Below are 23,797 nucleotides of genomic sequence, written 5' to 3' on the forward strand. Positions count from 1 at the left end.
TACCTCCAGATAAGTGTATTTCCCATAAGACTTTTGTAGTCTCAGGGCTCTTAATGCTTTCAAATTGTAACTTAATCATAAATGCAGGTTTTTTTCTCTAATATAATGGAAAGTGGTCAATATTAATGTTCCTTTTTAATAGCTGGATCTTACAATAAAATGTTTGTCTTATGCTATTTTGAAAATACGGCAACTAAACAAAGTATGAAAAAAAGACCAATTTTGGTGTTCAAAAAGTTCAATAAAACTTTAAAAATTTTTCATTATTATAAGTTGTTCTTATATTGACTATAAAACCATCATAGAAATGATAAGTCACTTCATTTGAATTTAACATCTTAAATTATATTCCAAGTATATTGCATTATTTAGACAGAGTTATATTTTCCATTATTTTTATGGATATATGAAGTATTTTGAAAAATGGAAATGCATTTCTATGTATAAAAGTTGCCTCATTATGTTTATTCTCAAGCATTTCTGTTAACTAACTTATTTCATCTCCAAAATAAACACTCCATTGATAATTAAGTTATGGCTATTGTGTTATTTGGCAGTTTTTAAATTGAGATAAAAGAAAAAGACTCAGTGATCTTGCATTTACATACATACAATTACACATTTATCACAATAGCTGGAAACACACACAAAAAAGGAATATTTTTGCTCAATAGAAAATAAGTACACTAACGACAGATACTATTAATATAATGATGCAGGATATGTACAAGTTACACATTTTATAACTCTAACCAAGGTGTTTCTCAGTCTAACCCTACAGCCCCAAAAATGGAAAAATAAGGGGTAAAAAAAAATAAAAAATGGGTGGTTCATCTGAAACAAGTGATCAATTAAGTTCACTTGTAATAAATATCTTAGTGTTAAAATTAGCCAGAAAAAGAGTTGTAATTGAACAGTTTTTTTTTTTATATTGCTGTACATTATTTTAATATAGTAAAGCTGTAATCCAAATTACATGCTATCTGTAGTAACAACTCTAGTGGCTAAACAACTGCATGTGTCATGACCAGGCTCAAAGTTCTATTGCGCAGAATTTCTTCACCATTTTAAATCAACTCTTTAACACACATATACTTATTTACACAGGGGATTAGTCAATTCCTGATGTCTATACATAAATACACCTTGTTTAAGCTGGTTTATGTGGAAATCACTGTGAAATCCCAATTAAGTGCTCCATTTTTTTTACATGCTCCTACTTTGACATAAGTCAATTGCTAATCCAGCTGAGCATGTGATTGCAGGCGTGTTGAATGGCATTGGGAAATAACCATTTAAAATAATGCAATGCATTGAAAAATATATATTACAATTTAAAATATTTGTAAACCACACACTTTTTAAAGCAATGAGCAAAAACGGAAATTCAAGTGTGATTAAAAAAAAACAAAAACCCAAATGACAAGTCGACAGATGTGTTAAAACTTTTGTAAGCCATTAAGAACTACTTTGAAGATGTTCTGAAAAGAGCAGAAAACAAGGCAATTTCATCCCAGATGATATGCGTTTCAAAGCCTATCAATATATTCTAGATGTAGTCACTTTATCATTTATCATGTTAGGAACAATTCATTGTAGGCTTACTGAAAAATACTTATAATAATATTTAAGGAGTGCCTACTATATGCGAGGCACTGGACTGGCTACGAATTTAACACATACTGTCTCATTTATTCATTAACTCTCATTTATTCATTAACCGGGCATGCATCGGAAATGTGATGACAACTGTTTTTAGCCTTTTTTTTTTTTTTCAAAAAAGGACAATAGAAACATCAATATTTTAGCATAATATTTCGTTATTAACCATGAGGACAAGGATTTCCTGCACAGAGACTGCCAGATTCTTATTCAATGAGAGCTGGAGCCCAGAAAATGGAGATGTGTCATCTTCCGAGCTTTCCGTAAGAGAAAAACAAATGGGCTTTCCTCAGGAAAAAATGCGCACTGTCAGGTTGACAGCATGACATTATGTTCTCTTAGCACAACACTTCAGGATACTCCAAATGTTGTGTCCTGCCAACAAATCTGACCTCCAGTTTCTGTGGGAAACTGTTACAAGTTATAAACAAATGACTTAACATTTTTGGAATTAAACTGTCCAAATCCAAATGATTAAAATCACTTATTCACAAAAATCTTGATGAACTTTTCACTTCTTAATCGGATATTCTGACCTTTCTGAGGACACAAAATCAAAATCTCTATTAATTATTTTGAATGTTAAGATGGGAAATTAGAGACAACTTGATAACGAACTGGCCTGATTTTTTAAAACTTAACCAACTAGATGGTTCTGTGTTATTAAGTATCCCACAGCCATGAATGGTTATAAGCCAAGCTACAGAGAAGTTATTTCTAAAGTTCTGTTGTGTAGAAAGCAAGCAACAAATTTTTAAACTGTTTTTTGTTATTTTCATTCTTCTTTACTGATGAAGAACAATGGGTATCTAAATGGGGTGAAACCGTATTCTTTTTATTGTCAGTACAAACTATGGTACTAACTTGAGCTGACATTTCAAAGAAAGAATACTAAAGACCACTAATAAAACCGTCGAATAAATTTCAGAAGCCCACTGCAATGCTTTGCCATTTGGGCAGACATTTTAAGAAGGATAAAGAGAAATGAGAAAAGGTTCTAAGATGTCTTACTAGGCATCACAGGGTCAAAAATACCTCTGGGAAAGAATAACGGGGAATTAAGTAATTTCAAAAGGATGATTTTAATGACTTCCTTCAAGTGCTGAGTACATGGGCAATGGGAATAAAACCATCTAAATTTCTCACCCAATAATAATAAACAGTTGAACAGACTATCTGAAGTAGAAAGGATCTAAAAATGAAACTATGATGAACGGCAACCATTTATCTTGAGTCGTAAGACCTAAGAAATATCAGTTACCTAATGATGTATTATTTATCACAAACCTGGAAATAATTCATTTATGCAATCCACATGCAAACTTGTCTTCAATCGCAAGGGAGAGAAAGTTAAGTAAGCTCATCCTTTACCTTTTTGCCTATCAGAAAGCAAAAGAAATCAGGTTTTTTGTTTGTTTGTTTTGTCTCGAGTATTTCAGAGACAGAAAAACAAAGGTCTTAAAATTTTGATACAGCTCAGGAGAAGAAAAACGACATGCAGTGTCTACTTACTTGATTCTGTCTTTTAATTCCATGCAAATAATATGTATTGCATATATATCAAGTGCACATAATGCACTGTGTGTTCAGACTAAAAAGATGAAAAAGGATAGTTTCCCCTCCCTGGAAGAATGTCTATTTTTTAATGTTAACTTACAGATTTTGAAACTGCTGATCAAAAAAATGAAATTTACATTTCATTTCTCCCTACTCCAAATTTAATGTTATTCTGTCAAATATGAGGCATTTCCCAAGAACGAGATGAGATCTGAAAAAATTCATACAGTGTGTTTCCCTCACCAGTGGTCCTCAACCTTAATACATATCAGAATTACCCAGAATGTTTTTCAAAGATACAGATGCTCAGGCCCCTCACCAGTTGGGTTAAATCAGGCTGGCTAGGAGTGGGCCCCCTAGCATAGCATTTTTTCCAAAAGCTGCACAGGTAATTATAATGTATAGCCCAGATGAGACCACTGAAAAAACACAAAACAATGCCTGACATGTAACCTCTACTTCTACCATTATTATATAATTTGAGATCAACTCTAAAAAAAAAAAAAAAAAAAAAAAGACAACAGCATGGTCTGACTTCCACTGAAATGCAGAAGCCAGTAAACAGAAAAGAATATTAATAGGAAGACTTTGTCAAAGAATGTTTTAAGCAGGAAAAACATCTTAATCTGGACCTTGGAAGGTATTTGGAATGGCAAAAGAAGAGAAAGAAGACATCCCAGGAAGGAAAGATGGCATGAACAAAAAGAAAGAGGGCAAAGATGGTGGTTATACAGGGGGCAGTTGGGGAGACCACCCTGTCTGCTGGGACAAAGCCAAGGGAGTGAATATTAAGTAATGTGGTTGGAGGAGCTAAAGGCGGCTGAGGAAATGAAGGTCTTGAAGGACAAACTAAATATTGTTATTTGATCTGATAGTCAAATGGGGATAATTAAGGTTTTTCTGAATAGCTTGGTGATGTAACGAAAGCTGTATTTTAGAAAATGTCACCTGGCAGTAGTGGATGAGATGCGGTAGAATAAGGGGTGGGGGTGAGGGGGCTAAATGGAAGGAGCCTACTGCAGTGGTAACATGTTGTAGCAATACGGTGATGATAATCATTTATTTGGACACTCCCACTATCATCTTCTCCTATGTCCTTATAATACCAACAGATGGGTCGGGTCTGGTTTCTTCCCAAGCTATGGAGCCCTAATGCATTGCAATAATCAAAGGTGGTCATTACCTCTGCTGCCTCTCCCTTCAAGAAGTCTCTACTAGAAAGCTCTGAAAAAAATGAGCTAAATTTGAGGAACTCCTTTTCTCTTCTTTTTTTTTTTTAATGAAGTTGATGTCACAGAAGAGTACCCATAGCACTCAAAACTTAGAGCCTTAAGGTAGGCTCCGTGGGATCCCAGTTATACCACTCTATGTGATTCCTTCATTGGTGTGCTACAGCAGGAGATAGACCTGGCAGGAACTGTGTCTGAAGACGGTTATCCTGATTTCACCCTGTGGCAGATATTAAATGGCTGAAAATTATTTGGTGCTCCTCCCACTGAAAGGTGGTGTCTATTTCCCATTCTCTTATATTTGGGGTGTTTTTGCTGCCTTGCTTGACCAAGGAACATAAAAGAAGTGACATTCTGGAACTTGCAAGGCTAGGTCATACGAAGCATTGAGTTACTGCCTGAGTTTCTTAGAATGTTTGCTCTTAGACCTCTTCCTTTCAGAACCCAGGCACCATGCTATAAGAAGCTCAAAACACTTGGAAAGTCCAAGTATAGATGATGGAACGGCTCTAGTTGAGCACCCAGTCAACAGCCAGCATCACTGTCAATCATGTGAGTAGCCATCTTGGAAATCCAGCCCAGCTGAGCGTTCAGATGACGGTAGCCTCAGCTGATATCTAACTGCAGTGAGATTCCAAGTGAGAACCAGCCAGTTGAGCCCAACCCACAAAAATGAGAGAGAAAATAATAAATTGTTCTTTTAAGCCTCTAAGTTTTGAGATGGTTTCTTACACAGCAACACCTCTTTTACCAACATTTACTTATGGTGGAATGATGGAAACAGGTCCTTCACATCTTTCCCTGTATGTTATCAGTGGGCTTTTGAGCTATGAGTTTGAAAGTCAAATGCTGATCCTAACATCTGTTCTCATTTTGAAATGAGGAAACAGGCTCAAGAAGATTATAAACGCTACTAAAACCAGCTCAGAAAACGACACAGTATTTTTGAAATTTACCCAATTTGCCATTTACGCTTTGGAGAAAGTGTTAGCAAACTTTTACCATAAGGGTCAGACAGTAAATACATTAGGCTTTGCAGGCCATGTGTTCTTGGTTGCAACTATTCAATTTGTAGTGCAAAAGCACCTATAGAAAATATGTAAGCAAATAAGAGTGAATCTGTTCCTCCTTTAAAGAATCAGACTGTCTTTTGGTTTCAGACACTATTGAATTGGTTCAAAACACCCCAACTCAATCCTGCCCTAGGTTAGTTTATTAGAACTTGCCAGCAATCATGATTTTTATTCTTTTAATGTACATAAATCTTCTCAAAGAATAGCTTTCTATCTCCTTCACATATTTTAAGAAGTATTAGAGATTGAAAAATTTAAAGAACAAGACATTTTGAGTCCTCTCAAGAGGACTGGTACAGATGTATACACTATATATTCTATTTCTGATGGTCACTTAGAATTAATACAATTAATGTTGTTATGGCATGGTGCCGGAACATGCGAAAGAAAAGTGAAAAACCTAGTTCATCTTTGGACTATTTATACACAAGAAGACAATGAAATATTCAGCAATAAATAGAAAAAGACTTGAAATTCTTTTTCTTCCCTTTTCTTGGATGCTTTGGTTCTGCAACAAAAGTCTAAAAACTTATAGAGGTGTTTTGATCTTTGACTTCAGAGATAATTTTAGTGCCATAAGTTTACTGTTCACATAACTCACAGAAATGTGCCCCTGAAACATTCCTAACCAACAGCTGGTTGGTTGACAAAAATGAATAATGCTATTAAAAATGAAATCTGTAAATGCAATTTTATGTAAAGTGATGAACGCTCAGCATTGCCAAATCAAGTATTGACTGGAGGCTAAAAAGAATGAAAGGGAGAGATTTCATTAAAAGTGGAAACATTACTGAAAGTAAAATAAAATATTCTGGAATAAAATATACAAGGGTCTGGTAAGCATATTATATGTTAAGGCAAAAATCCAACTTTTCACTAAGAGAGTATAAAATGGAAGCATGATCTAATGAAGTCTTGAATAGGGATTCTAACAAGCATTCCTAGATAAAAATCATATTGTTTCTTTTTACAAGTTGCCTTTTTATTCCTGACAAACGCCAGGTATATTTGAATGAAAACTTAAAATTATTTAACTGAATAAAAAATTGTTAAAAAACTTTCACTATGAAAAAATAAATCACTGTAATTAAGAAAAATATTTTAGAGTCTCTGTTAACCCAAGATTAAGTGGACAAACACTATATTAAGAGTTATATATCAAGTCCTCTTAAAAGATGGATTCTAAAGTATGGATAACATCAACAACAGAAATAGGGTGGTGGAAAATAGGTTGAGGGAGGAGTTGATGAAGTACCATGTTTCCCCGAAAATAAGACCTAACCAGAAAACCAGCCCTAGAATGATTTTTCAGGGTGACATCCCCTGAACATAAGCCCTAATGCGTCTTTTGGAACAAAAATTAATATAAGGCCCAGTATTATTTTCAGGGAAACACAGTATGTATACCCATCTCACCCTAACATAAGAGCACATTTGTGTAAATATTTTAAAGATGATAACATTTCACTTCTGTAAAAAATTTTCATGGAAAAGAATCTCAAAGTATTTTAGGAACACATCTACTACCTATGTTGCTCCCTTACTTACAAGTCACTACCATTTCTATCATTGTTCAGCAGCAAACCTAACCCTAAAATGTCTTCTTACAACAAAGAGACTTTTTTCTCCTGGCACAAGAACGGGAAGGAGGTGGCACACTCAAAGAGGAAATACAACGGAGTCCGATGCACAGCTCTGGTTCCAACATCTGAGCCACATTTATCTCCAACAAATGTGGATAAAATCACTGTTAATCCTTTCAAATCACCCACAATGTATGGCATCCTTTGGCTTCCTGCATGTCACCCTGAACTCTGAGAATCCTACATTTATTTCTGCATAAATCCACATGCAATTTTCTGAGCATTCTTATAATAAAATAATCCTCAAATTCCTAAAGTGAATAAGAGTTAATGGGAAACTTCTAAAATGTTCCTACTTGCCTGCTGAGTTTACTCCTGTTTTATTAAACCTCAATAGCTTCAATACATGTTAACAGATTGAGATTTCCTGTTGTTCAAGTGAAGTAGAGAAGCATGTTAGGGGTTGGGAGAGGGCTAGGTGCTCAAGTCAGAGGCAAATTAAACGTGCTTAACTTGCTACCTTGTTGTAGTTCTGACTCAGACAGTATTTTGTAAGGAGTGTGGCTTACTCAATGAGTACCAGAAGTAAGGAGACTATTAGCTTTATTGATTCTCTTCACTGCAAGAACATCTCCTTGAACCTGAAGGAGTTTATTAATTTGAGGACCATATAACAATTTGTTCAGAGATGATTCCTCATGAACTATGTAAAAGCTATTAATATGTTAATATAAATCTAAAGATTTGCTAAACAGATTACAAAAAAAATAATCAGATGTAGTAAGAATGTGGTGTGGTATTATCTACAAATTCCACCAAAGGATGGTTGGGGCGCTTGTGTCAGCAAGGAACCACTTGAATGGGCCCCATCATTATCCTTGTCTGAATTCTCCATTCTCTTTATCCTGTTTCTAGGTCAGTATCATCAACATTCAAGATTCTGTGATTTTTATTTGCCAAAACAAGTCTAGTGCAGTGTCAGCAAAAATAAATGACAAACTGGCTTAATAAATCATATCACAAAGTCTTCAGTTGAACTGGAATCCCCATTTGGGGCACAGATCCATCTTCTCCTCCTTGCCCCAAGTGCCTAAAATGTCAAGAGAAGCTACTTTATTTCATACTTTCAGTGTATCTCAGTGAAAGTGGAAAAAACTACCAACTGGAGACGAAGTCATAAGTTTAAGGCCATCAAGAATTAACAGGTAACTAGGGACTGGGACTGGGAAATGGACAAGAAAACTAGAGTGCACATTAAATATTAATGGTAAGAAACAATCCCAACAGGGTGCCAGAAAAAATACTATGGATCTGGTTCCGTTTCCGTATTATACAGTTTAACTTACTTGACAAAATTGCTTTAAAAACAGAACAGTTCAATTTACCTATCCAGAATAAACATTTGCTTTTTAATCCTTTTATATATAGCACCTGAATAAATTCAGGAAATTATCTTTATGTTAAACATTTTCTAAAATGTTTAAAATAACAAATGTTACTAAAAAGCAAGGCTATTTGTTACCCTTTTTTTGAAGATAACTGATGTCATAACCAAAAGAAATTAAAATTTTTAGCTTATTAAATTTCAAGACCCTCTTTTATATATAAAAACATGAATATTTTAATCTAACACAATATTTGCTAAATAATGATATTAACAAACTTCTGGGGAAGGATCTCTGATGATTAGGATATACTTGTAAAACCTTCTGGTTTCCACTAATAAACTATAACAGATCTAAGATGTTTTTGTTTGTTTTTTCCAGATACAACCCCTGGAGGTGAACCTTCTTACCATCGATTATTGCACTAAATGTGACCCTTTCAAGCCTTGAGGAATGTTCTTTGAGTTTTAAAGTTTTTAAACTACTCTATATAAAAAAAAAAAAAAAAAACTTGGCAACATAGAGCTACTATAGAGTGTTCCTTTTCATAGGCTAAATACTCAAATACTTGCCAATTTTCAGGGACAAAGCACTGACAGCTATACTTTCATCTATGACCTGTAAATAAATCTGTGTTACTGTTTAACTGTCACCACCTTTCAGGCACATAGCAAGATAAAGGGGAAGGGCAATTTCTTTTATAGGCTCAAATACAAAATCACAATCTGATTTATTATTGTGATACATATAATTGGTTATCCCATTATCCCTCATTAGTTTCTCATAGTTGATGAAAGACTAATCTAAGGAATATAAAGATTTGGGGCAATTTTTGTCTCTTTCACAAGTTCACAGATGTTTAAACTGATACTTCAGACAAAAACAAAATTAGGAAGTGAAATAATCATTATAGAAAAAATTGGCCTGTTATGAGGATTAAAGCAGCTAACAATTTAAAAAATGCTTGGTAAACTGTAAAGCAGTATAGAACATGCAATGTAAGCCCTACAGGGCAGAGACAGTTATCTGATTTGTTCACTAATTATTCTAATGGCCTAGCACAGAGCCTGACACACGCAAGACACCCAGTAAGCATTTGCTGAAAGAACGAAACATATTGTACAATTAATAGTGGGTAACAAAAATAATGAAGCAGAAATGCATCCCCTCGTGGTGCTGTATTTCACCAATACACTTAAAAAGAACTCTGGGTTTTCTTATTCAACATTTAGACTGGTACAATCAATAAATTAAGGTTGAAAAAAAGTGGGCAGTCAATATGCTGACACAATTAAAAATCACATTTTGTGATCCACTCCTAAGTTAGTTTCTAGAGGATCAGAACTGGTTGTTCGCTGCCATTTCAGAAATACGTATGTAAGGGGGAGAGGGGTGGTAAATGAGGGTAAATGGGATCAAATATATGGTGATAGAAAGAGAACTGACTCTGGGTGGTGAACACACAACGTTACATAGATGTGATGTTACATCAATGATACATAGATGATGTAATACAGAATTGTACACCTGAAACCTATGTAACTTTACTAACCATTGTCACCCCAATAAACTTTAATTTAAAAAAAGAAACATTTTTATCTTTCTGAAAACAGTAGCTTTTCTATCTCCTTTATACTCTCTACAGAACACAATCACTATTTCCTCCTCATCTAATTTTCATGTGATATCTAACATTGTCAGCACTCATTATAACTTCATAAGTCTGCACAGTATAAAATTCCTATAACATTCAGTAAGGCAAGAATCGGTCATTTAAATAAAACTGGACAATGTTCATAAAACTACATTCTTTGTCAAAATATGAAAATAAATTAATGTAAATGCTGGTTCTAAGCAGCATATTTATGGGCACAAATTTATGGGGCTTTAATTTTCTTATGATATTTTTCTACTTTCAAAAATTAAATGCATTCTTTACAAGAATGATATTTTGAAACAAAACATTATTTCTTCAAATAAAAGTTAACCTAGGAGAACATCAAATTTTCAATGCGGACTAGACAAAATATTAGGAAAAATACATGCTTAAATTATATTAGAACACTTCAAAGGAAAATATCAATTCTTATACTCTTAATTACTCCAAAAAATCATTGTTGCATTTTGACACTTTCCTAAGTATACAAGAATGAGTATGTTGTGAAAATGCTTAAAAAGTATAGTTAGGAAACCCTTTTCCCAATTAATTGCAATCTTTTGAATGAAACAAATAGGTATCCGACATTATTTTTCAGTTATTAAAATATCCGCATTTGATTAGCATTTGGTTTATTTAAATTTAATTTGTAAAATCTACAAAGTTTAAATTAAGTAACTTTCCATTGTTAAGTAGCCAATCATGATCAGGAGCGATATAAGAACCGTTGAAAAATAACTTCTGCGAACACAATGCATCAAGTTATGCAAATCACTAAATTTTCTTTAAAATGTTATTTTTATGAGACAACACGAATTATCTATTAACTCTTGTCTATGTAAACCTGCTTTATGTTTCTAATTTTCCTACTTTACTTCAAAAAGAACAGAATGGCCCATATTTCCAAGGCACATAAACTTTGCCTTAACTATATTTGTTCCTCTCCCAGGGTGCAAAAAGGCTTCCTAGAATTTAGGTTTTACACTATGAGTGCGATCGGTGCTCATATAATTATATTTGTTCCATTCTGTTAGTAACCATTTCAAACTGAAAGACCAGGACAGGTTCTAAACATGTTAAGTTCTATAAAGCCATTAGCAATAAATTTGATCCGGCAGTTTACTGGGACAATGGAATTTGCTGAAAAAGCGTCGATTAGTCATTCTGGACAAACCCATCGGGATTAAAAGAATGAGTTAAGATCTTCTAAGGACGCAGACAAAAATAAAATAATCATAATCCAACTAGACCTCAGTTTCTGAGTCTCTAAAAGGCTTTCCCCCTTTTTACTACCAATTTCAGCAGCCCCTCCATAGTCTTTAATAGTTGACTAAACTGTCCGCTTCTTCCCACTCACACCACCTAGGTTTTACACGGGAATTAAAACAAACCAAGACTGCCTTTCTTTGGGTAAATTCCCGTTTAGTGGTTGGTGAACGTCCTACTCCAGGTGCCTATTCAGCTGGTTCAACTCAGCAAAGAAAAAGTCGGCCTTGATTTCCTTGCGCCTGTGATCCAAAATGTGAGGGTAGAGAAAGCCAAAACCCTGCCCAACTCTCCTTCCAAACACCTTTGCGAGTGTTCTTGAAGGGCCCCGACCATCGCCAACAGTTTAAGAGGCAAAAGCCCCCAAAGCGGACCGCGCGAAGCTCTCCTTGCCAAGAACTTTCCAGGGAGCTGGGACAGAAACACTGAACTTGGGAAATCCCTTGAAATTGGTCCAGCCCAGAGATCTAGGGACTGGGACTGCCCTTTCCTGCTAACGACGAGGTGCCTTCAGGGTTTCTCTAGAAAGACCTGGAAATGCAGGTAGCCCTATCACTTGTTGACAGAAGTGGACAGAAAGTTGATGGTATGGGGTGAGGGGAAATCACAGTGAGTGGTGGTACCCTTCTTACCCCCGAAGTGGCATCCCCACTAGAGCTCTAGATGTTCTAGGAAGAAGGTTCGAGGCCAGAGCGGATTTCAACGCACTGAAGCCCGAGCGCCCTCCGTGCAGTGCGCATTGCCAGCGCGTCCAGGTCCCGGGCCAGGTGGCACTGGACGCGGCTGGGGAGGAGAGAGCTGGCTCACCTGGGGCTGAAGGCTGGAAGGTACAGTCTCGGTCCCCCGGAACCCGGCCTGGCAGCCTTACGCCGTCCGCCGACGGGCTGAGCACTTGAAAAGCCCACCGCGTGCCGTAGGGCGCCCCGCCGGGGCTAACTTGTTCGGCGGCAGGGCACAGCTTCAGGGGAACCGGGCTGGCAGGCAGGGGCCGAACCTGCGCGCCCGCGGTGGTGGCGGCGGTGGCGGTGGCTAAAGCGGCCACCGGGCCGTGGGGCGCGGGAGGCTGCAGCCCGGGCGGCGGGGCGCCCCCAGCCCGCAGCAAGTTCTCGATCAGGAAACTCTTGCCCAGGTTGCCGAATCCCGGCGCTGCGGGGAAGTTGAGGAGCGCGGAGGAAGCCACCACGTCCCAGTACGCCCCGGCGTGGGCCGCCACGGCGCTGGGGAGCATCGTACGGCGCCCGCCGGCCGGCCGCACGCCCGCCTCTAGCTCGGACGCCCAGGGGAAGGACGACAAGGCACCGAGGACGCCGGCCGGCTTGCAACGGTATTATTTATTTGGGTCGGGCGTTTTTTTAAAGGATGGGAGGAGTGAATGTGGGAGGGGAAAACTGTGCTTTTCTCTGGCCCGCGGCATAGGCTCCTGGGGCACCCGGAGCGTCCCTCCCGCTCTCTATGCAGATCCGAACTTTTTTTTCTAGAAGGCTGGAAGGTGTGTCCAGCTCATCCATTCATGTCACCCAGCCCACAAAGTGACAGACGCAGCCAACAATGAGGGCAGCCCCGAGAGTCCGAGCTTTGGCAAGGGGAGGGAACGCGCAGCGGGCGGAGGTGGGCGTGGAGGCGACGTGAACCCGGCGCGCTCCCCCGTCTCTCAGCTGCCCCGCTGGGCCGCGGCCCTGGCGCTGGAGCCCGCGTAGCCTCCGGGGCGCGAGGCCGCTTAGACGCCGGCGAGGAGAGCGCGGAGGGCGGGAGGCACTCGCTTCGGGAGAGCGCTCTGTGTTCCACCTGTTAGGGGACCCCTGGCTCTCCAGGGTCGATGTGACTTCTTTAGGATTCAAGGGGCATGCATTCAGGGAAAGTGAACGCAGTCGTGTTTGAAAGGGCTGTAAGTTATCAGAGAGACCCCAGTGTTACTGAGACTCTTGTGGTCCTACGGATGAAAAGTTACCTTTAAAGAGTGGGTTGGTTGCGTTTTGGAGACCTTTTAAGAAATGTCTCAGTGCCCAGTGATTCATTTCCGGTCACTTTTAATAAGATTTGATGTCGTGTTCTGAATTGGGATGGAAAGGGAGGGAGCTTTGACTCCAGGGTTCAGAGACTTAGCAACTGTGTCCGCTAGTGCTCAGCCTCGTCCCGATCACGAGCTGTGCCGGTGTTCCCTGACATCTGGGGCCTCTCCAGTTAACTTTCACAGGGAACTCTGAAGGGTGAGGGCAGACAGTGTCTCCAGGGGAAGGAAAATGCTGGTGATTTCAACCATTCAGTGTTCATACTCCCAACTGCTACTATCTCCTAAAGGTTGTAACTTCCTCCATTTAAAGAAGTCTTCGTTCAGTTACTTTCTTCCACTTTCCACTGTCTTCCCAGCCTTGTCTTCACATTATTCTCTGCTAGTATCTCCTCTCAGGATCTCTTTGTGGCTTCTTACCTTTTTTATTTTTATTTATTTATTTATTTTTTTTATTGTCTTTTTTTTTTTTTTATTGTCATTTTAAGAGTCTGGAAAAGGAAGGCAGATAACTAAGTTGGTCAAGGCCATGTGAAATGGGAAACCCACAAATAAAATTCAAATCTTTCCACCCCTGGGTGTGCCCTCGGAGGGTCCCCTTCCTCTCCTCTGGTCATTTTCTTACACATGACCTTAACCTTTCTTACCCTATGCCCATACCTGCCAAGCCCTGAAGGCATTTAAGTCTTCCAACCTGTGCTGCACCTCATGCTCCGGTTCTAGCACTCCTGGGCATCACAGCATGGAGTCTGTGTATCTGTGACAGTTTTGTCTCTGCCTTCCACTCCCATAGGAGCCAACTGCAGGAACGATTGGAAGAGACTGTGCTTACATGAAGGACTCTTCCAAAAGAAATCCTGTCCCAGCACTCAAAAAATTCCAAGTAATTTAAGTACCTGGCAAAATAAAAATTTATTCTTTCATAAAAAACAATGATTTAGAAATCACTCCATAAGAGATGAACTAACAAATTTTTATCTACAGAAGGGGATCTTAGTTGGAATTGGTTAAATGGCAAAGGACAGATGGTTGGGTCCAAAACCCGGAAAGTAAAGCCACCACCACGTCGTCCTAACCAAACATGGTTGGGTCCTCCTCCAAAGAGAGACCTCGTTGAGAACACTGAATTGCTTAGGATTACGGTTCCTCTCCACCCCCATCCCCCAGATATATGGGTATTTTTCAATTTATTAACAGTCTGCTAAATAGAGATTGGACAAGTGGGGGAAAAAAAGTGTGTGGATGTGTGTGGTTAACTTCTTTTAACCACAAGGCAACTTTAAAGGTTGTCATTTGGTAAATTATATCCCTGGAGTGTTAAAACTGACTTCTTTATCAATTAATACTTCCTATTGCCACTCTCCTGTGCAAATTTTGATGAATTTATTTAGAATAAGGTTTTTAAAGGATGTCTGCAAAGTTTGATGTCATTATGTAGTGTTTTTCTCTTTACCCTAAGAATATTTTAGTCCCTAGCTTCAATTTACTTAAAAGCTGGCTGCAGTTGCCAGGATGGTAAGATAAATTCCCTTTTAGAAATTCACCTGGTTAATTTGTGTTTCATTTACCCTGAGTATGTTCAAAGCTTTTTAAGGGTCCTCCCGCCCTACCTGCTGCTAAAGGGGAGGGAAGCTATTTGCACGGCTGGTGCATATTGCTAATATTCACTCACTTACTGATTTAGTGAACAGACCCTTACTGAGCATTTCATATTTATTTAGCACTTGTGGTGGTCCTGAGAATATATAGAGAAGAAAGGTCTGGTCCTTGCCTTGTAGGCATTCACAGCCTAGAGAGCGAAAAAAATAAATAACACCTGAGAAAGGACCCCTAATTTTGAAGGGAAGGTGTGAGAAAACTTCCAGAGGAAGTCTTCCCTAAACTGAGTCTTTAAAGGTGAACAGAGGTTGGTGATAAGATATAAAGTAGTAACCTTTGCAATTAGCAAGTAAAAGAGATATTACATCATCACTGCCGGTCCCCTGTCATAGCCACCATTTATCCAGTATTTACATTCTGCCAGGTATATTACTAAACACTTTATAAACATTAACTCATTAATCTTCAGAATAACCCTATAAGTTTGGTACTATTATTATCCCAGTATTACTGACAGGGCACCGAGAACTTCAGTAACTTTCCTAAAGCTACACAACTACCAGTGATGAGGCTGAGATACAATCCAAGCCAGATGAGTCTAAAGCCTTGGAACCTTTAAGTTCAATAATCACCCTCTTCACAAACCTGATTTGCCATGCCATGTGGTGTCACCTGGCCATGCAAACGAGGCTGAAAAACAAGTATTCCATTTTTCTTTAGTGGAAGGTGGCAATGAAGATTTGAGTCAAGAATAACTGTTGGGTCAGCCAACTTGCCACTGCCAGATAGGAGGAGGCAATTGGTGAAATCCAGACACAAAATGATGTGGAATTTAATAAAATTAATGGCAAAAAAATAGAACGGAGGGGATAAATATTGCAATGATTGAATCTATAGGCCTGGATAATGCAGTTCTCAACTGGGGATGATTCCCTCCTTCCCCAGGGGACATCCCGCAATGTCTGGAGATAATTGTCACAACTTGGTGGAGATGGAGGACTTAGCTACTGGCATCTAGTCGCTAGAAGCCAGGATACTGCAAAACTTCCTATAATGAACAGGACAGCTCCCACAACAAAGAATTATCCAGCCTTAAAGATCGATTGTGTAGTGGTTGAGAAACCTCAGTTATAGAAGATGAGGGAAGAATGTAGGATCCAGTTTAATGACTAAATAGATGTGCACTTATCTAGATGGGGACTTAAAAAATGAGGAGCAGCTTTTACATGGGGGTATAAACAGAAAGATACAGGTAGATGTTCTGGTTGTTTATGAAATCTTTCAGGGAGAATCATGTAGTGAGAAACGAGTCAAGAGAAAAATGCTGGGGGATACCAACATTAAGGGGTGGGTGAAAGAAAGAGCTGCTGAGAAGGAGACTAAACGCAAGCAGTCATGATTTGAAGATAGGAACCAAGAGAATGAATGGTGTCATGGAAGACAAAGGAGAGAAAATTTCAGAAAGGAGGAATGGCACACTCGTAAAGAACTGCTATAGGCTCAGCAGTTTCTTTTTCCAAGTGGACAAACAGCTACAATGCATTTCCCAGCCTCCCTGTCAGGCTGTGTGTGGCCAATGAAATAAGAGGAGAAGTGAAATACTTTGTATTTCTCCTCCACTTCTATCCCGTGTTAACAATAGACACAGTCCTCCACACTCTGTGCTCTTCAGCTGCCAGAGGCAGAGGTCCAGCTGAGGACTCTTAAGTCCCCAGGAGATGGAACCACAGATGAAAGGAGCCTAAGTCACTGAATCACCACTTGGAAGGCCAACAAAGATGAGTAAATCATGACACAAGGAAAAAATAAACATTCATTAGGTAATGCTGTTAAGCTTTAGAAGTTGGTTTCCATATCCTCACCTACCTTAATTAATACATTGACGCTGTAAATGCCTTAGACCAATAAAAGTAACTTGATCTTTAGTTTCTTACGCAACAGCCTTTTCTTGGAGAGCAAGGGAGACACAAACCAGTTTGTGGATGATAGAAGAGCAACGCAAGATAAGGAAGTGGGGAAGTAAAGGTTGAAGAAACATAGGGGAAAAGCTGAAGGGAGTCACAGGTTCAAGAGAATATATTTATAAGAGGAGAGAAAAGAGGTACTACAGACAGCAGGCAGAAGGGAAAAGAGAGATGGGGTGTTTGACAGAGCGAAGAGGTTTATCACAGCCCAGGCTGTGTGGGCTCTTCACTTCTTGGTAAGGAATTGTTCTGGGCCCAAGACCCATTCTTCTGCAGCCAACTGAAGATGAAAGACTGCATGCAGGAGGCTGCCTTTCTTAACAGTTACCTTTAACTAACAGTTACCTTCAACTAACACCAGAGGGTGTTTTTATAGCACAATACACATTATGAATTATTTTTTTTCACCTGATGAATAAGTGGTACTTAAGATATGGAGGAAAGCATTCCCACCTTCACAGTGAAAGCCTATATTCTCCAGGATGGAGCCCTAAGGCTTAATTCTGAACCAGTACAGTGTTCCGTGTCTGACTTGGAGAGCACGTTGCCTAAACCCGACAATGATGTCAGCAGCCTCCCGGGCCTGGAACTCTGTCACCTTTCCTCAAGTGAATCTTTCATGCAGGTTGTGAACCTGAAAGGTTCAGAGATGGGCTTCATCGAGTTTACAAAACATATGACTCTTTCTGTAACTGTTTGCATATAAATGTTTAAATGTGTTAGAGAGTTTAGTCTAACACTTGCTTTCACACCTGGTAGAGGGGTTATGGAGATGGCTCTATACTGCTTAATTTGCTTAGTTAGCTATTAGAAGCTTAGTTAGCTTAATTTGCTCAGTTGGCTATTAATTTGCTTAGAAAGTATTAGCTATTGATATTTATGAAAATGAACCTAATAATTGAGAATGACCAAAGAGATTTGGGTCACTTTGCTGCAGTGTTTTCATTCCTTAAAGAACTGCTTTGACCTATGCTGAGATCTGGTTCAAAAAAAAGAGCATCTTCCAAACTCAAATGCCTTCCAGGTCAGATTGGTAAAAACCTACTGTGTAGCCAGGTGTAAAATAATAGGGAATGTGAGTTAGCTATTAAAGGAGGGGGATGTGGAAAGGAGGTGAGAGAGCCTGCCAAGCAAAGCATATGCCTGAACGTATGTTGTCATTAGGCTGGAGAAAGAGGTGGGGTCAGATCGTGCCTTGTATACAGCGCTCAGGATTTTGGACTTTGTCCTTAAAGCAATGAGATGTGATTATATTTGCATTTTAAAAGACCACTCTTGTGGAATGGAGACTGTGCTAAAATCTGGATAAGACTCTGGAGACTATTAAAATAATCCAGATTAGAGATGCTGGCAGTTTGGGCTGGGTTTGTGGCAGTGGTAATGGGGAGAAGCAGTAGAATTTGAGAGATATCTAGGAGGTGGAATCGATTGTTCCGTGAATTTAGAGTCTGAGGATGTCTTGTCTTTCCTGAGGAACTAGTGTGCTTGGTTTTTACCTATATTTCTCTCCTCTCCAACCTCTCCTTAGTTCACTTTAGGTCTCTTATGATTAGTTTGATGGCTATGTTGTATGGGTACCATCTAGTGTGCTTTCGCAAATTCTGTAAGTAATAAATACAAAAAAAACAGGTAAATCTTTTTTATTTTAAACACACTTGCTTACAATAGTTCCACTAAGAATTGGACTTCTGTAGTGAAGTCTAAAGAAGCTCTTCCCTATTCCTCCATGAGCAGCCGAATTTTTCCCTTTGGGCAGGAAAATCTCTGCTTGGTGGAGAGAGAAGCCTTCTCATAACCCTGGTAATATGGACTCTGGATGGTGAATTCCAGGATGAATTTCTGACCTCTCATTGGTAGTCTCTGATCACCTGTTCCAAGAATTATACTGCTTCACAAAGAAGATGTGATTGTGAGGAGCTAGGTTCTGTTTTCAACTGAAAGGAGGAGGTTTAAGGGAACCATTGTTGCCTTTTTAGTAGCCACTGGAAACATAGCAGGTGCAGGGTTATTCAGGGAGAAGCAAATATTTCCCAATAGCTGACAACTCTGTAGATTCTCTCCACAGCCCAACACCCACTCACAACTCAGAGCTTTGGGCAGATTACATCCTAACCCTCGAATTAGAGGGAAAAAATGCATTTTAAAGAAAAGCACAGGAATATGTTAAGAAGTACATTCAACTACTTCAATAATCATGAGTCAATGCATCCTATACATCTCTATACTTTCTTGAATATTCTCCTATTCCCTCCATCCCACCTCATCCCCAAATACTCTTGGGTCTTTGTAATAAATTCTAAAAATCTGCATTACCTCTGAAAGACATTTATAAATATGTTTTTGATTTTGATCTGTGGGACTCATGCTCTTACTGTCCTACTTTTTCTACACATGTCTTTTCTGGCTGGCTCTGTTGGCTTTTTGTGTATTATTTTGCCATGCTTCAGGCATTGTCTGTCTCCGTGCCCGGCATTCTACCTTCAAGCTCTATTTTACTGACTTTCTTCTGTAACTGGGAGACTTCCCAGTTTCTTTCCAGGCCATTCAGTTTATTTGGCATTACTTGCTCATTGATCATTTCTAACCGCTTTCCACTTGTGCCGCTTGGCCCAAAGTGAAATGTGAGACTATTGAAAGATTTTGAGGAAATTGCTCTGGATGCTGCTGAGCTGCAGTCTTTTCAACCGTTTCTCATTATCTCAGGGTACTCAAAGTCACAGGTGCCTCTCATTCATATTGAAATCTTACAAAGTTTTTTGGTTTGCCCTGAATTACTGCTTTGAACCAACGGGTGGATGCACATTGCATTATGAATTTTGTCATGTTCCCCAATGTTTACATCAAAACAGTCCCTTCACATGAACATTAAGATTTTTACATCCACTGCCAAAATTATGACGTACACACAGAGAAATTAATCCCTTGTGAAGCTCTGCTCTAAGTGTATAAATCCAGGCTCTCCAAACCAAATTTAGATGTGTTAATCTCCTTGCTTTAGGGTGTTATTTCTCTGGTAAGAATTTGCCTCATGTAAAATATAAGCATTTTAGACAAATAAATGAAAGTTAACCCATAGAGTTTTTTCCTAGTGTCCCAGTCCTCTTTTGAGTTTCATAGCTTTCATTTATTTGGAAACTAGAGTAATATTACACATTTTCTGAAGTAATGCTTGACAGTTATGTTACTCAACTGCCCTCCCCTTTTTTCAAATTCATACCTATATTTCACTCTCTATCATTTTATCTGCTAGTCTCCCCCAGCCCCATTCCAATACATCTGCTCTAGCTACACTTTCTTCCTTTAGCCTAAACACCTTTACTCTCATTCAGCAATGAACTTGTTAAATGGCCACCACTTAAATGGATGATACACCAACATCTTTCATTTATTCTTTCATTGCAATATCGCCGTACAGATTGCATTATTCAATCAGTTATATTCTTCCAGTGTCTCCCCTTTCTAATAGAGTATAACTACTAATTCTCTATTTTTGGTTCCTGTTATATTTGAAATTAGTAAGTTTTTATTTCTTTAAAATATTCTACAACTCTCATTTCTTACTAATTCAAAATGGCCTTCTCCTAGTCAACACTGCATCAATGTCAGGTTTTACTGTACTTGTTCCAAATATATATATATGTTCAAAGACAAGGATAGGCTAGGTTATGCTCTGGTAACACAAGACTCCAAAGTCAAAATGGCTTAAAGCAATACAGGTTTATGTCCATATTTGGTGGGCTATAGTTCTCCTCCACATAGAATTAATTCCTGGACTCAAGTTAATGGAGTAATTCCTGTCTGAAACATTTCTGGCTTTTTGTTAGAAGGAAAAGAAAGTGTAGCAAAGCACATACTGACTCAAAGTTTTTGCCCAGAAGGGGGCACAAGTCACTTCTGCTCACATTTCATTGGCCAAAGCAAGTCACATACCCATGCTTGAGTTCAATAGAGTGAGGAAATAAAATATTCCCATAGGTAGAGGCACTGTATGTTTGTGAACAGTAAGAAAGTATACTACAGTATCCTAATCATATACCACATTTCCCCGAAAATAAGATGTAACTGGAAAATAAGCCCTAGCATGATTTTTCAGGATGACATCCCCTAAACGTAAGCCCTAATGCACTTTTTGGAGCAAAACTTAATATAAGACCCAGTCTTATTTTCGGGGAAACACAGTAACATATGACAATTAATTAGAAATCAAAGCATACAATACTGCTGGGTTGTAAAAATAAAGGAAAATATCATGATATAAAACAATAAATTAAGTTTTATTATACAAGGAATTCTGATTGGTTCAGGTGAGTAGTAACAAGGCCTCCTAATAATTCAATTATTTATTTAGATACTTATGTCATTTCTTTTTCTTTTATTTCTATTATATGGATTTTTCTTATTTTGCCTAATATAACCTTTAAATTGAGGCAGCAATGAAAACATTCACATTTCCTAGTGATATTTTTATATAATATAGATCACTGATGTCAGATTTTTAGATATTTTAAATTGTAGCTTAAATTATTCTATATAAACCACATTCTTTATTTCTTCAGTCATTAAAATAACATAACTACTTATTCTCTAAAAATATGTAGTTTATGAAATATTCTAGCTAAAAATAGGAGAACTAACATCTCCCCCATCATTCATTTTTTTGAGTTGGAGATATTTACTTCTATTAAATGTAATTACAGATAGGCAAGAGATAAGTACACTTTTTAAAGGTGAATTAATGCCCTTCTCACCTATAGCTACTACTTACCAAACATCTGCCATGTTTGTTTATGCAGAAATACTTATTAACTGCCCCAGTGCTTACTATGGGCAAGGCACTGGCGATAGTATGGTGAATAAGACAGAAATGGTCTCTGTCCTCGTGGACTTTAAATTCTAGTTAAAGAGAGAGAAAATACATTATTAATTAAATGAATAAAATAATTATAGATTGTGAAAATTATAAGAAAAAATGAAATGGATGCTTAACTTAGAGAACTAATTGAGATGGACTGAATATATTCCAAAATATATTTTGGAAATAAAATATATAAATTGTGTTGATGGATTGTATGTTCAGGATGAGCAATAGGGAGAAATTGAGGATCACTCAATGTCTGGCTAGATCAGGTGGGTGGATAATGATATCATCAATTCACATTGGAAGGAGTAGAAGAAAGGCAGGTTTTGGAGCGAGACAGAAGCAGAGGGCTTCTATGTTTGACATGTTCAGCTTATGAAGCTTATTAGATACAGAAGCACAAACATCAAATAGGACAAGAGTGACTTATAATATATGATGCATAATACGGTGGTATAATATGCATAATGCTATATATATTGCCTGCGTACGTATAGAGACAGAGACAGAGTACATTTAGAGATAGGACAGAGGAGGTGGAGCCAGCAGAGAAGATAAAGAAGAACTGGAAAACTTTTTCTGTAAAGGGTCAGATAGTAAATATGTTAGGTTTTGCAAGCCATAAGATCTCTACCACAACTACTAAACTCTGCAGATACAGTAAAAAGCAACCATTGACAATACAGAAATGAATGTATATGACTATGTTCCAATAAAGCTTTATTTATGGACAGAATTTGATTTTCATGTATTTTTACATTTCAAGAACTATCCTTTTAATTCATTTCAGCCATTTAAAAATGTAAAAATCTTCCTTAACTCACAGGCAGTACAAAAGCAGGTGGTGGGCCAGATTGAGTCCATGGGGCTATAGTTTGCCAAGCTCTGAGGGAAACCCCCATGTGTTATTTATGACTGTATAAAAAATTACCCCAAAACTAACAACTTAAAGCAACAAATATTTATTTTCTCACAATTTCTGTGGATCAGGAACCTGAGCTCACCTTAACTGAGTCCTCTGGCCCAGGGTCTTTCACAGGCTGTTGGCCTGGGCTGAGTCACCTCAAGCCTCAACTGAAGGGGGTCTGCTTCCAAGCTCACCCAGGGGTGGATGGCAGAATTCAGTTCCTTTCTGCCTGTTGTCAGGAAGACCACCTTTATTTACCTGCAACCTGGGCATTTCCATAGGGAAACTAACAACATGGCTGCTGGCTTCTATCAAAACGAAAAAAAGTGAGCAAGAGACAGTGAGAGGATGGAAGCCAGAGTCTTTTTGTAATCTTATCTCAGAAATATCCCATCACTTTTGCTATATTCTGTGCATTTAGAGGCAAGTCACTGGGTCCTGCCCACACTCAGGTTGAGGGGATTACACAGGGGCATGAGTACCAGGAGGTGGGGATCATTGGAAAACATCTTAGAGGCCGCCTGCCATACACAGAGAATGTGGTGTCACACACAGGGGCTTAGAGAGGGGCGTGGTTCCAGGATGCAGATAGGGTCAGCTGTACTAAATGTTGCTTAAAGGCTTAGAAAGATAAGAATGGAAAAGTATGTATTAGGTATAAGGGGTTGATATGAAGAATGAAATGTGGGAGAGTTAAATAGAGATGGTGTGAAGTCCACTTTCAACAATTTTTTGCTGTAAAACAGTCTAGAAAAGAGACAGTTCTAGAAAAGGCTATGAAGTAAGGAGGTGTTATGGGGGGAGGGCAAGCAATTCTAGAGTATGACTGTACGTTGATAGGAATAGTTCAGCAGAAAAAGAGAAATTATTGATGCCAGGGAGAAGAAAAACTGAAGGGTCCTTAAGAACAGAAGAAGTGATAGGATCCAGGTTACTTGTGGAAAAATGGATCTCATGGGAGGGAGAATGCATCCTCCATTGTTACTGCACAAAACATGAGAAGAGATATTGATGCAAGCAGTTTGTCAGTTTGGTGGTGGATAAATAAA

General features: G+C 38.4%; 1 protein-coding gene and 1 long non-coding RNA gene across 2 annotated transcripts in view; one reads left to right on the top strand and one right to left on the bottom strand.

Moving 5' to 3' along the window:
- Positions 1–12,640, bottom strand: part of DBX2 (developing brain homeobox 2) — a 37,202-nt gene extending 24,562 nt beyond the window's left edge. Inside the window, exon 1 of the mRNA XM_019748352.3 lies at positions 12,220–12,640. Within this exon, the coding sequence (XP_019603911.1) occupies positions 12,220–12,640 (421 nt within the window). The remainder of the gene's footprint in view (positions 1–12,219) is intronic.
- LOC141570109 (uncharacterized) overlaps positions 11,758–23,797 on the top strand; it is a 67,501-nt gene continuing 55,461 nt past the window's right edge. Inside the window, exons 1-2 of the long non-coding RNA XR_012494004.2 lie at positions 11,758–12,239; positions 12,542–12,736. This is a non-coding gene — a long non-coding RNA (uncharacterized LOC141570109). The remainder of the gene's footprint in view (positions 12,240–12,541; positions 12,737–23,797) is intronic.

This window comes from Rhinolophus sinicus, chromosome 1 (assembly GCF_057876585.1).
Source record: "Rhinolophus sinicus isolate RSI-liver-muscle chromosome 1, RSI-T2T, whole genome shotgun sequence".
Classification (NCBI taxonomy): Eukaryota; Metazoa; Chordata; class Mammalia; order Chiroptera; family Rhinolophidae; genus Rhinolophus; species Rhinolophus sinicus.